The 15,166-nt window shown below is 48.9% G+C and overlaps 1 protein-coding gene across 8 annotated transcripts in view; it reads right to left on the bottom strand.

Moving 5' to 3' along the window:
- The window catches only part of DUSP22 (dual specificity phosphatase 22), a 47,582-nt gene extending 34,045 nt beyond the window's left edge, over positions 1–13,537 (bottom strand). For 3 of the 8 annotated variants that reach the window (XM_061195659.1, XM_061195654.1, XM_061195656.1), the window contains exons 1-2: positions 13,431–13,537; positions 1,771–1,804 (exon numbers count right to left, since the gene is read on the bottom strand). In XM_061195659.1, coding sequence (XP_061051642.1) covers positions 1,771–1,804; positions 13,431–13,451 — 55 coding nt within the window. In that variant the 5' untranslated portion in view covers positions 13,452–13,537. Of the gene's footprint in view, positions 1–1,331; positions 1,420–1,770; positions 1,805–13,430 lie in introns of those variants that run through there. The other 5 variants (XM_061195657.1, XM_061195655.1, XM_061195652.1 and 2 more) reach the window with 3 other exon arrangements.
- Between the last annotated feature and the right edge of the window lie 1,629 nt (positions 13,538–15,166).

Genomic DNA, 15,166 nt, shown 5'->3' with positions numbered 1-15,166 from the left:
CATCGGCTAGCCCATGTGCACGTGCACAAGCTCTTCCCGAGCACGAAATCTTAGGAGAACTTAGCCCTTTGCTGCTCAAGCCGAGGTCTGGCAAGCAGCAGCCTGGCACCATCTGTGAGCGTGCTGGAAACTGTTGGCAGAAGTATTGAATTTGGTTGGTATTTATTACAATTTTTGATTTGTAAAAATATTCACCCAGCAATTCTACTTCCAAGAATTTATCCTAAATTCTGTTGTTTTCAAAAACAAAGACATTCCCCTCTCCCCATGAAAGCGCTAGTAATAATTCATTAAATAACCATAAAGATGTTCATGCATTCTAGCACCTCTCGCCTACCTGCCACAAAGCACTCGCTGCTTTTTCAGAACTACAGAGCTTACTAATTTAGGAACTCCAGGACTATTTTTAACATGTTCTAGCAGCAATTAGCAGCTGTCAGCTCACGGTGCTGAATTCTCTTTGAGGCCAGTTAGCTGCCCTCGGAGCCCAGGGGGAAAAGGAAATGAACATCACGCAGAGAAGTCATTGAGACTGTTTTAACAATCGATGTGAACCTGAACTCACAGACTCAAGCAACAACCAGAAAACAGACAGGAGTGTGTTCTTATTCGTCTGGGGAGGGAGGCGTGGTGAGGAGGGCCCTCTCCACCCAAACAGGAGACTTGTTTCTGCACGTGTCCCGGGCCCAGTCCGTGGATGACGCACAGCCCAGCTCCAGCGCGAGCGAGACCGGGCTCTCCATCACACACACTCAAACGCCTCACAACGCAGGGACCAGCCCCTCCCCTCCGCATGCACTTTGCTCCGTGGGTTTCTACTCACCTTTGCAACTACAGAGCATTCTGAGACAAATGAGCTAAAAATAAAAGGTCAGTAGCAGACAGCGTATCAACAGATAGTCAACAAGCTGCAGAGACATGTGTAAGCAGAAAAGTCAACACAGGATAAGAATAATCTGCTAGAGATGAAACTGCCACTTGTTTTCCCCAGGTAATTAAAAAACTGGGTTTCTGAAAATGTATTAATAACTAGAAAATAAAAGTGATAAAGATGATAAACAAGTTACATGGCTGCTAAATGTGCCTTTTAACCATCTTCTTTTGATAATAAAGCTCCAGCAAGCGAGCAGAGTTAAAAAGAAGGTCAGAGGTCAAGGTGGAATCTGCAGGGCTCCAAGCCACTCTGCCAGCCATTGGCCAAGGCGTCGGGGTACAAGGACCAGAGCACAGTGGTGGCCACGCCCAGACCAGACTTTGGATGAACTGACGTCTACACCTGGACTCCATCATGCATGAGAGCCTAAAGGTAATCTTTAAAAAAGTGAACTCACCACTAGTGGGAACATCCAAGTGTCCATCCACAGGTGATGGACACACACAGTGTGGTTCATCCATACATTGGAACATTATTCAGCCTTAAACAGGAAGGAAATTCTGACGCAGGCTACAAAAATGAATCAACCTTGTTATGCTCAGTGAAATAAGTCAGTCACAAAAGGACTAATACTGCATGACTCCACTCATACGAGGTCCCTAGAGCCATCAGATTCATAGACTGAAAGTAGGGGTGTGGTTTCCAGGGGCTGGGTTGGGGGATGGGGAGTTAGTGTCCAATGGAGACAGATTCAGTTGGGAAAATGAAAGAGTTCTGCGGACGGATGGTGGTGTGAATGTACTTAATGCCACTGATCTGCACGCTTAAAAAGAGGTTAAAATGGCATATTTAATAGTTTGCATATTTTACCACAATAATAAAAAGGGAGGACTCACCTTTGAAGTTGCCGATATACAGGCCAGGCAGGATCTAGGGGGAGACACAGACCAGACGCGAGTGTTACAGGCCCGCGGCTGACGGCATCTGGCACAGAGGCGGGGCCCTCCCGGAGGTGGGAGCACAGCCCAGGCCTGTGCCCACCACACCCGCCTCCCAGCACCTTCCCAGATGGACAGCATGGACGACAAGGCATCCTTGTCTCCAGGGCTCGCGGTGTTCGCTGGCTTTCTGAGTCCAGCCCCAAACCAAGCGCTGCCAGCATCCCCTCCACTCGTCCTGCCTGCCCGCCCCCCCGCTTCCTCCTCTCCCACTTCTCTCTCAGCTCCAGCAATCCCGCCCTCTGCAGTCTGAGGTTTCGCACATGCAGCTCTACTCCCCCTCTCCCCATCCTTCAGGCCCCAGCTCCAACTCATGCCCTGGGGAGGCCTGTCCTGAGCCCCGTGTCTGGGGTGACCCCTGCTTCAGCGCCCACCGTCTTCCCCTTGCAGTGATGCTGTCACGGACATTACTAGGTGGAGGTCTGTCCCCTCTGCTGGGCTGCGCACCCAGCTCCTGGCCCAGGGCTTGGCCCGTGATTACCATTCAATAAAGAGTTGCTAAATGAATGAAAGAACTGTCTAAACGTGCATGTTAATAAGAACATACATTTGCTGCCAAACATCTACTTCTAAGGCAGTGGTTCTCAAGCCCGACTATCCACCAGAACCAGCGGAATCTATTAAAACTTCAGATTTCTGGGAAGCCCCCAGCCCCAGGCTCCACACAGAATGATTCAGTAGACCTGAGATGGGAATGGGTGACTGTAATTCTCACCCTAAAGCACCCCCCACTTTGCAAAACACGAAGCTAATTCCTGTCCTGCCAATACTCTGTATGGGAACTCTGAAATCCAAATATGGACACTGCTTTGGAAGCTACACCACCTATATGATTTCCAAGCGCATAGAGCACACTGGCCTTGGTGACACTTCACGGCAACCCCTGGTGCCCTGGCGACACCCTCGTCAGCACCACTGCTACACACACCTCTCAGCCCCATCTGCTTCACACTCCCTATTGTTTTTTCCACTTCCACTAAGAAAGCTGAAAGCAGCAGGTAGTAACATCCTTTACGTGCTTGGATTCCTTCAAGCATCTTCCTGACAACCAGCTGCCTGCTAAAAAGTCAGTGGGGATCTACTGGGACACAGCAGTACTGGGTCCAGGGTCAGCGTCTGTCATGGGGGACCACAGAACTAATCGACCAAAACAGGGCACTTGTGAGAGTGAAAAGAGGTACTATTAATAATCTAGGACAAAAGGCAAAATCCAGAAGTGACATCGTCGTCATGGAGACACGTGCTCACTCTGGCTGACTCAATACCCTGGGAGGCAAAATTGGCTTGGAGAGTGCCCCAGGGGACTGAGAAAGTCACAGCACTGAGGCGGGCAGGGTTAGCCCTGGAACCAGGAAATGTAAAACTGCCAAGGAACTAAAACACTTGACAGGTCTTTCTTGAAACATAATCAGTCTTTGGGATTCTCCTGGGAGGAAGGGTGGAGTAAATAGTTCACCATTCCTGTTTTAAAACAACGTAAGAACAATGCAAGTTCACCTGGGAGACGCCTCGAACTGACGCTCTCTGGCAGCTCTTGCCTGCATAGAGCTTTTTCACGTGTCATCTGCGGTTCTCCAGGGTCTCTCCTATCTTTATTAGATACTCAAGGGCAAAATCATCACCCAGCTCCTTTGGCTGATGGGGACACAGACTTCCTCCCCGACTGAACTTCGAGTCTTCTCCACCTGGCTGGTCCTTGGCCAGATTTAGCCAAGAATCCTGGTGAGCCAGTTGCCAAGCGCCCAGCCGCTCTTGGTGTCAGCCAAGCTCCTCTTCCTGCACCCTTGGCATCTGATCAAGTTCCATCAGTGATTTCCATCCACTCCCTCACCTGCCCCGGTTGCACTGGGAGTGGAGCTCCTTCTCCCACTTGTAATGGTCTTGAATAAAATCTTCCTTGCCATTTTGAATGTGTCAAAATTATTTTTCTTTCCTAACATTGACCACAGAAGTCTCCCAATTCATACAGTTGACAGTTACAATGGACCACAACATAGTCATGCAGCATGTCTGCTTCCCCAAAGTCACAGAATGTATTACAGTGGCTGAATGGTTTACTGAGTTCCTGTCACACACGGGTACCCTCTGGGCACTCGGGATACAGTGTGCCCAAGAGACATGGCCCTGCCAGTGTCCCACTTCCCTTGCTGAGTTGCTTGCCTAGGGAGGGGAAGAGGCGCCTTGACCACTCTGGGGTCCCCGAGGACTTTCAGGAGGCGATGACACTCAGGGGCCCTGATGTCCAAAAGAAGTGGGCTGGGAGAGAGGAAGGACAGGCAGGGGAGCGGTGGAGACAGCCAGCCCTGAGAAAGAAGGCCAGTCTCTCCTGGGAGCAAGCATGAAGGAGGTGAGACGGAAGGTGCAGAGGAGGGGCAGCCACTGCAAGTGTTCAGGCTCTAGGTTAAGTGCCACTGAGATGCTAGGTGTGTGGGGCTGTTAGAAAGAAGTATTTTTATTTACCGTACCTTGGAAAGATCATGATAAATATAAAGGAATGTCTTCCTTATTGTGCTCACCTCTGTGAAGAGGACACTGGGGGCTGGAAGGTCTGGAAAGACCACTTTTATATTTCCGTTTGCACTTTTCCATATCGTGCACATGCATTACTTCAATTGAGCTTTTCCAGAAAGTCAAGTGGGGTTATTTGGGGAAAAGATTACGGCCCATTTTTGCTTTTCTTCTTTGTACTTCTACTACCTTCTCTACTAAACATAAGTGAATATATTTCATATTATTTTCAAATAAAATAAAACAGGGGCATGAGATTAGCTCACCTCTGGGCTCTACTGCTCTCGAACTGATTTTATGATCCTTGAATCCATCCTTTGGAACTCACCTCCAGGGTGTCTTCCACACCCTGCACCCCGTTATCCTCCCACCCCCACTATCGATCCCACCTGCCCCCTCATGGTGTCACCTTCTCCCCGTCACCCAGAATGAAAAACGTGGAGCCCACTCCCAGCAGGGCACCCCTCAGTGAGCTACCAAGTCCCATCACGGCCCTTGCCTCTTGGTTGTGAGGCCAAGGATCCCAGTCCAGAACCTCAGAGGCTAGAGCAGTAGCCACTGAACTTCTCTCTCTGTCTCATCAAATTAATTTCTGAAAGACAGATCCTCATTGGGTCATTTTCTAGGTCAAAATGTTTGCTGGCAAACCCTTTCCCAAGAAAATGAAGGCCAAAACTGAAAATGAACGGAAATTTTCAACATGGCTTCCTACCTCTAAAGGGTTCCCCACTTCTCTTCAATCTCCAGTCAAGCCAGATATCCCCTACTGGTTCCACCTTGGAATATCACCTGCTCTGCTCCCAATACTCTCTCTAAACAGGGAAGAGATGCTCACTCTTTGGGGTCCCTCACCCCATGGGTATGTTCGAAAATTATAAACCCTGTAACTGACAGTGATTTTATTGGTTTCCTAGCCTCTGAAGCCCTTTCCTGTGTTTGGAGGACCCCCATCCCCACTCTGGAGTCTTAGTGGGAAGCAGAGCCCAGCTCTTCCTACATCAGATCCCCACTCCCATCTGCCTTCCTGCTATAGCAGGGACATGGGACCTAAGTGCAACACGTCTCCACAGCTCCTCCAGACTAGAAGCCAGAGATGACTCAGAGCACCCTCTCCTGCAGCAGGGCAGGTGGAACACGCAGGACCCACTGGCGGCAGCAGTAGCATTTTGGGGCAGCCGCAGAAATGCTCTCACCAGACCAGTTCTAGGGTCTGCTCCTGGCAGAGCAGCCTAAATCTGGTTCTCCAGACTTCCCAGCCTTCTGACCTATTCTACCTAAAGCAGCCACATTTGAATTCTGTTGCTTACAACCAGGGACCCTGATGTTGGCCTTTCAACCCAGAAAAATGCACAAATGCAAATGAACTGCACAGACCTTCCAGCAAGTCATAGGCTAGCAAAGCCCTACCCACCGGCACGCCAGGAACCAACAGGAGACCCCTCCCTCCTCTGGGCACCGCTCCGGCCTCAGTCAGCCCTTACTTCCACTCCTCCATGGATCCCCAGTTAGTCTGCTCCCCTGGGACCCGGTGCAGTGCCTTTGTTCAGCTCCCGCCTGACCTACTGCAACAGCTCGTAGAGACCGCCCTACCTCTGGACTGGTCCCTCCAAAGGATTCCTCAAGCCTCCTTCAAGGTGCAAAGTTGATCACATGACTTCAGATTAAAATCTCCTTAGGGCTCCAAGTAGCTATCAGAAATTCAACACCTCAGCAAGAGAGACCTTCAAGGATGGAGGTTTCTATGTCTGTGGCCTCCGCCCCATGCCTGGCCGAGGTGATGATGCAGAGATGCAGGCCAGGATCCCCAATTCCAACATCTGGGTTTTATGGGAAACAGCCCAATTTTCAAATACTGTCAACTATATTTTTTTAAAACCTTAAATACTGTGATAAATAAAATATCTGTAGGCTGAGTATGACCCATAGACATCTAGTTTATGACCTCTATCTGCTGCCTGCATCATATTTGTGAATATGTTTTCTCTAAACTTCAGTGGTTCTCCATTGATTGGTAGATACTTAAGTAAATGTTTCTTCAACAAACGAATGAACAAATAGACAACGTGAGTCAGGTGGGAGGGGGCCAAGCAAGGAAGAGAAAGATGGAAAACCATGATGAGTGAGGCCTGAGAGATCAAGCTTTGCCCCTTTCTGCTCTGGGAAGTTTTCTGTTCAGGGCCAGTGGCTCTGGGGCTGGTGTTAAAGGAGAGCGACTCCCAGAAGAGACCCCGGGGCAGAGCGCGGGCAAGGACAGAGGTCTGAACTTAGCAAAATCAAGGAGGCAACTTACCAAAAATCATTTAAGATGCACATTTTACATTCACTTAAATATTTTAATTATAAGGAGAGGACAGAGTTGTGCCAGTAAACTTTTAACTCCATTTTCCAGACCAGGAGAATAAGCTACAGATTCAGGGGCTGGAAATAGAAAGCAAATTGCTCAATCCCAGTTTCTGTAGTTTCTTCCATATAAAATTACAAAACAAGATCCAGGAAGGCTGGAGAACTGGCCATTGCCAGGGAGAGAAATTACATTTTTGTTTTCAAGGAGAATAAAAAGCCCGTAAATATTTAAACTTCGACACCAGTCAGCCTCAGTTCAAACTTAATACTCAAAAAATTTGACTGGTTGACTTCCCTGATATTATTGTTGCTGGTAATCCCTAAGTACAGAGAAAGAGAAAATGAAATGGAATACTTTTCCAGCAGGCTCATGGCTCCTCTTGGCTCATGGGGGAGGCCAGGGAAGAACAGAGCGTGCATCTGGGACAAAGTGGCTGTGACCAGTGAATTCATGGAAAGTCTGCACTCAAGCCAGAAGCAAGAACACAGGCGGAGTGAAGTTATCACCACCTGGTGAGAAGTAAGGATAGATCAAGGAAAAAGTCTGTAAATGCAACGTGGGAATGTTCCATGGCTCTAAACGAAGAGAATTAGTCCCAACCATCCTTGGGCCTTGGAAACCATTGTTCTTTCCCTCTGCTGTGGATTTTCATGCCCCATCATCCACCTGGGTGGCTGCTTGTCACTTAGGTCTCATACGAGATAACAGCTCCCAGGGAGGTCTTCCCTGACCATCAAACTCCCTGGCACCCTCTGTCACATTACCCTGTTTTATTTTCTTTATCACGTTGATCAGTACCTAAAATTTTTTCATTTGTTTGCTTACTTTTCTGATTGACCTTGAAGCAGGGGTTGTGTCTGCCTTGTTCCCTGCTGTGTCCCAAAAGCCAGGCCCAGAGATGGGCACATGAAGCAATCATCCCTGAATAAAAGGTGATGAAACACACCACAAAGGGAAAAAACACTCTCTGACACTCTGCTGGTCAAAAATGATTCTTGTTTTCTCCTAAAACACTATCTGGGAGAGATAACGAAGGTCATCCTGCAGAAACCCTGTCTGACGATGGCTGATGGCCCCTCTTGGCCAGCGTCCTTCACAGCCACACTGTACTAACGCTGACCACAGAGACATGGACAGAATCAAATCCTTCGCCACAAAAAAGCACTTGGGCACAAAGCAACATTGCTTCTAAGACAGGAAATATTTTGAGTTTATTTTTTAAACATTTTTCTTAGTACTTCAGGATGCCATGGAATCTGAGAGCACCACCCAAACAGATGTAAGATAAAATTCCTGACCAAGCAGCAGTGCACGGTCATGGGGCGGGGGTCTTAACCCTTCCTAGGTTAGAAAGGACTCCGTGGGTTTCAAAGCCAGGGGCCACGGGGAAGACTTCGGTGGATTCCCTGAAGGTCTAAATGTCACAGACTTTCTTAATGCCATTTGGCCATGGACTTAACAGTTTGCATTTATGAAAAGAAGAATCCGAGAATACTCTTGTGTGCACTTAGAACAGTGCCTTAAGCATCTATTTCTTTAAAATGAAATAAAACTGTAATGTTGAGAAGAAAAAATATTCAAGGGGTGGTGTGAAGAAGACAGAAACCACCAGCATGGAACCACGCGTCCACCAGGCCCACAGCCGCGCCACTTGCGGCACGCTCCCTCCTGCAGGACTCCTCTGTAGGCTGCCTGTGACCAATCTGGGTGGCAGGGTCTTGTCTTTCACGTTATTTCCCACTACAGGATCTAGCACGGTGCCTTGACAATAGCAGGAATTCAATAACCTAATTTGATGAACTGGTGAATGGACAGATGAATGGGTTCTGAAGGCAGCCACATCTGGTGCTCCACTGTGGAAAGAGCAGCATCTAACAGCACAAGGATGTCTGACCTTCCAGCCCCTTCCAAACTAACACCATGCTTCTCAACCTTTCAGCCTTATTCCGCCTTCTGATAATGACTCAGTTCCATATCACACAGGGCTCGGAGATTGTGAATGGAGAACCCTAGGCCAGTGGTTCTCAACTGTAGTTTTACCCTCCAGAGGACATCTGGCAGTGCCCAGAGAAATTTCTGGTTGTCACCATGAGGGGAGAGTGCTACTGGCATCTAGCGGGTGGAGGCTGGTATGTTGTTCACCACAACGCCATGAAGCCCCCACTGGGGTCCACATCAAAGAATGATCCAGCCCCAAATGTCAACAGTACAGAGGTTGAGGAACGGTCTATGCCTAGGGGGACGTATTCTCCTTGCCCTCTGCCCTTGGACTATACTCCTTTCTCAACTGTACTCCCATGTCTTCCTAAGAAGAGAAGTCATCCTAAAACAGGTGTCAACCATATCTAAAGCAGATGTCATCGCTGTCACCGTTGATGGGAAAAATCCAAGAACACTAATAGCAGTGCGTATTTGTACTTTACAGTTTGCAAAAATGTCTTCTAATACATTCTCATTTGCTTCTCCCAAGAATCTGGGTAGTAATTGGGGGAAGTAACATTATACTCATTTTAGAGCCAAATAAGGAGACTAGTTAAGCAAACCACCATCCCTATGAATCAAGGGCAATAAAGAAATTGATGCTCAGAAACACTGAGTGACTTGTTCAAGAACACACCCATGCAGTAGCAGAGTGGTAGACACCCCAAATCAGGTTTTCTGATAGCTCTGCCCCTCTCTTCCACAACAGTGGGCTTCTCATAGAAAAGTGATGCACCAAGTTAAGTGTTTGCCTCCCGCTGCCACGAGCAAGTTGCCCATGAAATACTGGGCAGCATCTGTTTCCACCAGGTAGGATGCTTTCAGGGGAAACCGGGCAGTGAGGAAGGAAAAGGCCACCAGACTGGGCAGCTGTGTGCTGGATGAACTGAACCAACGCTGGGTCCTTACGACCTGCCCTAGAATGGTAATGCTTCAGCCCACTTTTAGATCATTAGTTCAGGTTGCTCAGGATAAAAACACGCACATTTCTCTAACAGAATGCTTGGCCAGAGAGATTAGATTCTTGTTTTTAATGGGTTATTATAGTACTTAAGACTAATAAGATGAGAATGAGGACTTCTCTTTATAGGCCCTCCCCCAGAAGATTTGGGGGTCAGACCTTTGAGAGAACTTCGACTCAACTAGGAATTTTCAAAGGCTCCACAGAAACACATCTGCTTGCAGCAGCCTGTTTAGTTTCACCTAATCCTACTAGAGACACTTGCCAGACTGGCCCTCAGCAGCAAGGCGGGGCAATCTGCACGAAGCCAAGAGCCAGGCCACCTGGCTTCGAGTTCAGGCGCTGCCACCCACCCAGTGGGTGACTCTGGCCAGGTCGTCCGTAAAGCAGGGATGAAAACGGCAGCACCTGCCTCGTGGAGTTGTGGCGGGGATTCGATGAGTTACTCCACGTGGTGAAGTCTCAAAACAGGCCTTGGCACACTGTAAGTTCATTAGTGACTATAATTTTGGTCACTTTAGAGGATCTATTTGGAAACTGCACAAAAAACAATGAAAAAATAGTTGTAGTTGCCTGACTTAACCCTCTCCTCCTTATCAATATCAAACATGAAGGGAGAGAGGAGATGGCTTTTCCTATTTTGCAACTAATGTGGGACTCTGGGGAGCTTTTTTCAGTGTCTTTAGAAATCACTTGGAATGAACTGGTATTCTAGTTCAAAGAAAAGACTTCTACTATCTTCAACATCAGTGGGAACTGGGTTCAAAACCCAGCTCTGCCACTTCCTAGCATTAGGACCTTAGACATGCTACTTATCTGAGTCTCCATTTCCTAATCTGCACAGAGAGTAAGATAAGACAGACTGACTCCTAGGGCTATAGTGAGGCTTGGATTTTATAAACTGCAGGCACATCGTATGAGGCTCAAAAAAAAAAAAAGATTACAACTGCTGTATTCTCTTCTCTGTTTCCTCATCATCTTTCATGGGCCAGAATACAGATGCTTCTTCCCCTAACACTCCCCAAGTAGCACGCTGTGTACACCTAACTGAGATGGGCATGATATTCTGCCGCACAGGAGACTGGGGCGTTATTGATGAGAAGATCCTCCACGAGGACATAGAATAGAAATAAAAACTGCTGTATTCAAAAAAACTGCTGTGTTCAAAAACTGCTGCATTGTTTAGTTCATAAGTTTCCTTTTGCCAAGGATGACCGACTTTTGTGAGACTGGAAATAAATCTTGTCCCAGGCACCTCAGGGCACACACACAGCAAATAAAGTTTTCAGTTTCAAAGGCATTGCGTTTTTATCTATAAATGCTCTTAGAAAAGCATTTCTATGGCTAGCACCTTATACTAATTCCACGAGGTCTGCAAATCAACCATTCTTTTTTTTTTTTTAACAGAAAAAATGAAGCCTAGTTCCAAGTCACACACTAACACATGAGCAAATTCTAATTAAGCCTTTTAATTTCTCGCTTCCAGCAATGTACTTTGCCACTAAATAACCTTGCAACTTAGAGCAATTCTTCAGATCTCAGCTTAAACATCTTTTCTCCAGCATGATCCTTGGCCTGGACTGAATGCTGCTTCTAGGTTGTACTCATCACATCTACTTACCCGACTCTCGAAAAATTGCCTACCTTATCCTCTGGAGCCTCCACTCCTCCCCACCTTGTGTTTGTTTTCTCTCTCTTTCTCAAACACACAAACACACACACACTCACACAACCCGTGTTGTGTAATACAGTAGCCATTAGCCACAGTGGCTTTGAGTACTTAAAATGTGGCTAATCCCAAATGAGATGTGATTTAAGTATCAAATACACACCAGACTTTGAAGACTTAGTACAAAAAAAAATATACAAACCATTCGAAAAGTAACTTTATCCTGGTTAAATGTTGAAACAACAATATTCTCAACATATTTCAGTTAAATATATTATTAAAATTAGTTTCTTTTTTAATGTGGCTACTAGAAAAATTTAAATTACATATATAGCTCACATTATATTTCTACTGGGCAATTGTTGGTCTATACTGAAGGTTCTGTGAAAGACCTCTGTGTTTTTTACCATTGCACCTCCCCTAGCCCCCTCAACCAGTACAGCACCTGGCTAATAGTAAGTACACAATAACAATTCGTTGATTTAATGGTGTCTCTAAATCTGTCTGTCTGTATGTTTCCCCGTCTCTACATTGGAGATAGTGGCTCTACTTACAATATAAGATGGTCATGAGAATAACATCATCAAGAAATGTAGTGCTTTCTTTGAAAGGTAAAAATCATGATATGAATACGACTGCTTTTGCTGAAAAGCCTGCAATTAATTTTGAACACTTAGGCAATGATTTATATTCCTAAACACGTTCTTTGAGTTATAACAGAAAAATATTACAAATTAAATGCTGAAAGAGGTGGAGAGTGAACACCTCAAGTGGAAATAACTGTAGGAAAAAAACAAAGTAAAGCTGAGGTGTGACCACAACTAATGGGAAGGCAAACAGAGCCCACAAACTCGCAGAAGCCCCTTTATTGTTCTGTTTGCATTAAAAAAGCAGAAGCGCATGGGGCTGACCGATTCTAGCGCTAATGGGGACATACATACTGCGAGTACTTATCCAAGAAAGAAAGAGTCTCTTTCCACCCACCCTTCCCACCAAAAAAGCCCTCACAAGGAATACAATTCTGGTTACCAAAAGACCTCAGGTACGCAGGCCTGAACCACACAATCGCCCTTTTATATAAACTGAGTCTCCATGACAGTGAACTTGATGTGGCAGGTGAAGAGTTGAGTGGGTACCTTTCCTACCTGCCTGGACTGCTAACACTCCAGCTAAAAGAACCCCAGGGCTGACAAATCAGCTTTATACCCACCCAGCAGGGAAGCTGAAAGTGTGCGGAGACGCGGGTGAGTGGAATACACCGGGGAAGAGAAGCAGACCAGAGACTAATCTCTGATCCAGGACCATTTCAAAGACCCGTGAAGATGAGGGCTTTTTTAAAAAAAAGTTTTGTAAGTCTTTTCTTTAAACCAGCAGTACCAGATCAAAAACTCCTTAACCTTGCGTTTGACATGAATACACCCCAGGCAACTCTCAACTGTAAGAGCTGGAATCTGGTCCCCTCCACCGGCAGGAAAGGCACAGACCATCCCACGGCCTCGGAAGAAGGGTCTGGGGCGCCGGAGAGCAGAGCAACCCGGGTTTTCTGTTCTAGAAGGCACAGGTCGCCCTGCGCAGAAACCACACGATCCGGATAAATCAGCTCTGAATCCGTGCTCTCACCACCCGCCCCCCTCCCCACGCCCCCCAGGGAATTAAAAGCACCTCAGTATTTAGGCCTCTGTCAACTTTTCTGTCCACAAGAAAAAGTTATCTGCGCACACGGAAAAAAAAAAAATCTGGGATAGAGGAAATTACGAAAGAGAAGACACTGATCTACTCCACTTTAGTAATGATACGGGTGGTGATGCTTCAAGAGCCGAGTCTGGGGGTGAGGGGAGGGGAGAAAAGGCAGAAACCACAATCCTTGCGAGCTCAGCCCAAGTCGGGGCAGAACAAGCGCCGGCGCCGCTAAAGGGCACGGCGAGTTCTCAGCCACAAGCCGGAAGCGGCGGGGCCCGGGGGCCTCGCAGACGCAGGCACGCGGCGGCCCCCGCCTCTCGGGGGCCCGGGGGCGCGGAGGGCTCCCCTCGCCGGCAAAGCCCCGCGCAGGCAGGCTGAGGAGTGGAGGCAGAGGGCAGGAACGAGGGACACGTTACCTTGTTCATCCCATTCCCCATGGCGGCCGCGCGGTCTAGCGCCCGGGGCGCGGCGGCAGGCGCACTGAGGGCATGTTGGAGCGGGCGGGGAAGCAGCGGGCACTGCGCGCCCGCAGCGTAAACAGCAACGCGGACCGGCGGCGCCCAGGCCTCTCTGTCCGCTGCGCTCCTGCCCCCCGCGGCCCCCGGGCTCCCCGGCCGCCGGGCAGCGGCACAGGCGCCCCTGCGGGAAGGGGCTCGCGGCGCCCGCCCCCTCCCGGAGTGAGCCCGGCGCCTGCCACGCCGACCCCCGGGACTTGTGGACGCGGTTCCTAGGGGCTCGGCCGGGGCGCAGGGGTTATGTCTCCCGGGGGCCGGGGCGCAGGGACATGACTCCGGGGAGCGGGGGCCTCCGGGATTCTGGCTCCTCGGGGGCCCGGGCCCAGGGCGCACGCGCACCCCCGCCCCGGCCGCCGTCGCCCTGCGCGTTCCGAGACGGGGCGGGGCCGGTGGTCACGCAGGCGCAGCCCCTACCCGGTGAGGCGTGTCGCGGGTCGCTCCCCCGGGGTCAGGGTCACCAAAACTCCCGCAGGCCTTTCCCCCGGGCCACTGGGGGCCTGTTACCAGCAGTCGCCGCCCTGCCTTGACTGCCTGGGTGAATCAGGTGCTAATCGAAGCCTTGGTCTTGCGGGCTCCCCTGCCTGGGTTTTCTGAGTGCTACCGATTTAGGCCGGGTGGGGGGATTCCTACGGCCCTGCCGCACCCACGAAGAGCGAGAAGGCTCACCCGGTGGAGAAAGGTGGGCTCGGTGACTCATCTCTGGGATGACCTAACCTCGCGACCCTGGCGGAGCAGATGTCCGGATGTCAGACGTCATACCGTGACTTCGGACGGCCAGTGTGTCCCCTTCAGATTATTAACTGGCTATGGTAGTTGCATGGGTATGTTGATACAGTTGCTTCCGGAAAGCCCCTTTCCTTGCTAAGCAACACGGTAATGTCTGCGTTGTGGTTCTGCCTGGAGTGGAATACTTTCTAACCTGTAGCAGAATTGTGTAAGTATTCTGTCACCCTTACTAAACTCCTGACTTCTTCCCTGCGGACAGAATCCTTGAACTCGGCGTTTAGCCGTTTCATTTTTATGCCCTCAGCGATGCCCTGCACGTCGCGGGTGCCTGATAATTATTTGTTAAATGAACGGATGCCTCATTCTGATACGGCCGGGCTCACCTCCGATGACCTCATTTCATCTGCTCCTCCTTCTTTCCCGAGTCGCAGCCACGCAGACTTTCTGCGTGTTCCTTGAACGTGCCACCCTTGGCGCTTGATCACTTGACCATGGCCTTGAGCCTTTGTGTGGGCTGTGCTCTCCACCCAGCCATCTCAGTCCCTAGCTGGCTCTTCTCTTCAAGCTCCCAGCCCAGATGTCACCTCCTCAAAGAGGCTTTTCCTGACCACCCAATCTAAAGGAGATTCTCCAGTCACCATCATATCACCCTGTATTGTTTTCTTCACAGCACTTAAGATGAGTGGACATTCTCGTATTTATTTGCTATCTATCTCACTAGAAAGCATCCTGCAGAGGAAAAGGACCTTGTCTGTCTTATTGCTGCAGCCACATGGCCAGGGACAGGGCCTGGCACAAAATAGGTGTTCAGTAAATATTTGTGGAATAAATTCACAAATTCCAGAAGACTGAGGAAACAGTAGTGAGGTTCTAAGGAATGCTGACATTTTGAAAAGAACTTGCAGACTCCA

Source organism: Eubalaena glacialis, chromosome 7 (assembly GCF_028564815.1).
Source record: "Eubalaena glacialis isolate mEubGla1 chromosome 7, mEubGla1.1.hap2.+ XY, whole genome shotgun sequence".
NCBI classification, from domain to species: Eukaryota; Metazoa; Chordata; class Mammalia; order Artiodactyla; family Balaenidae; genus Eubalaena; species Eubalaena glacialis.
The sequence above is the reverse complement of the archived record's forward strand: the minus strand, read 5'-3'. Positions and strand labels throughout refer to the sequence as shown.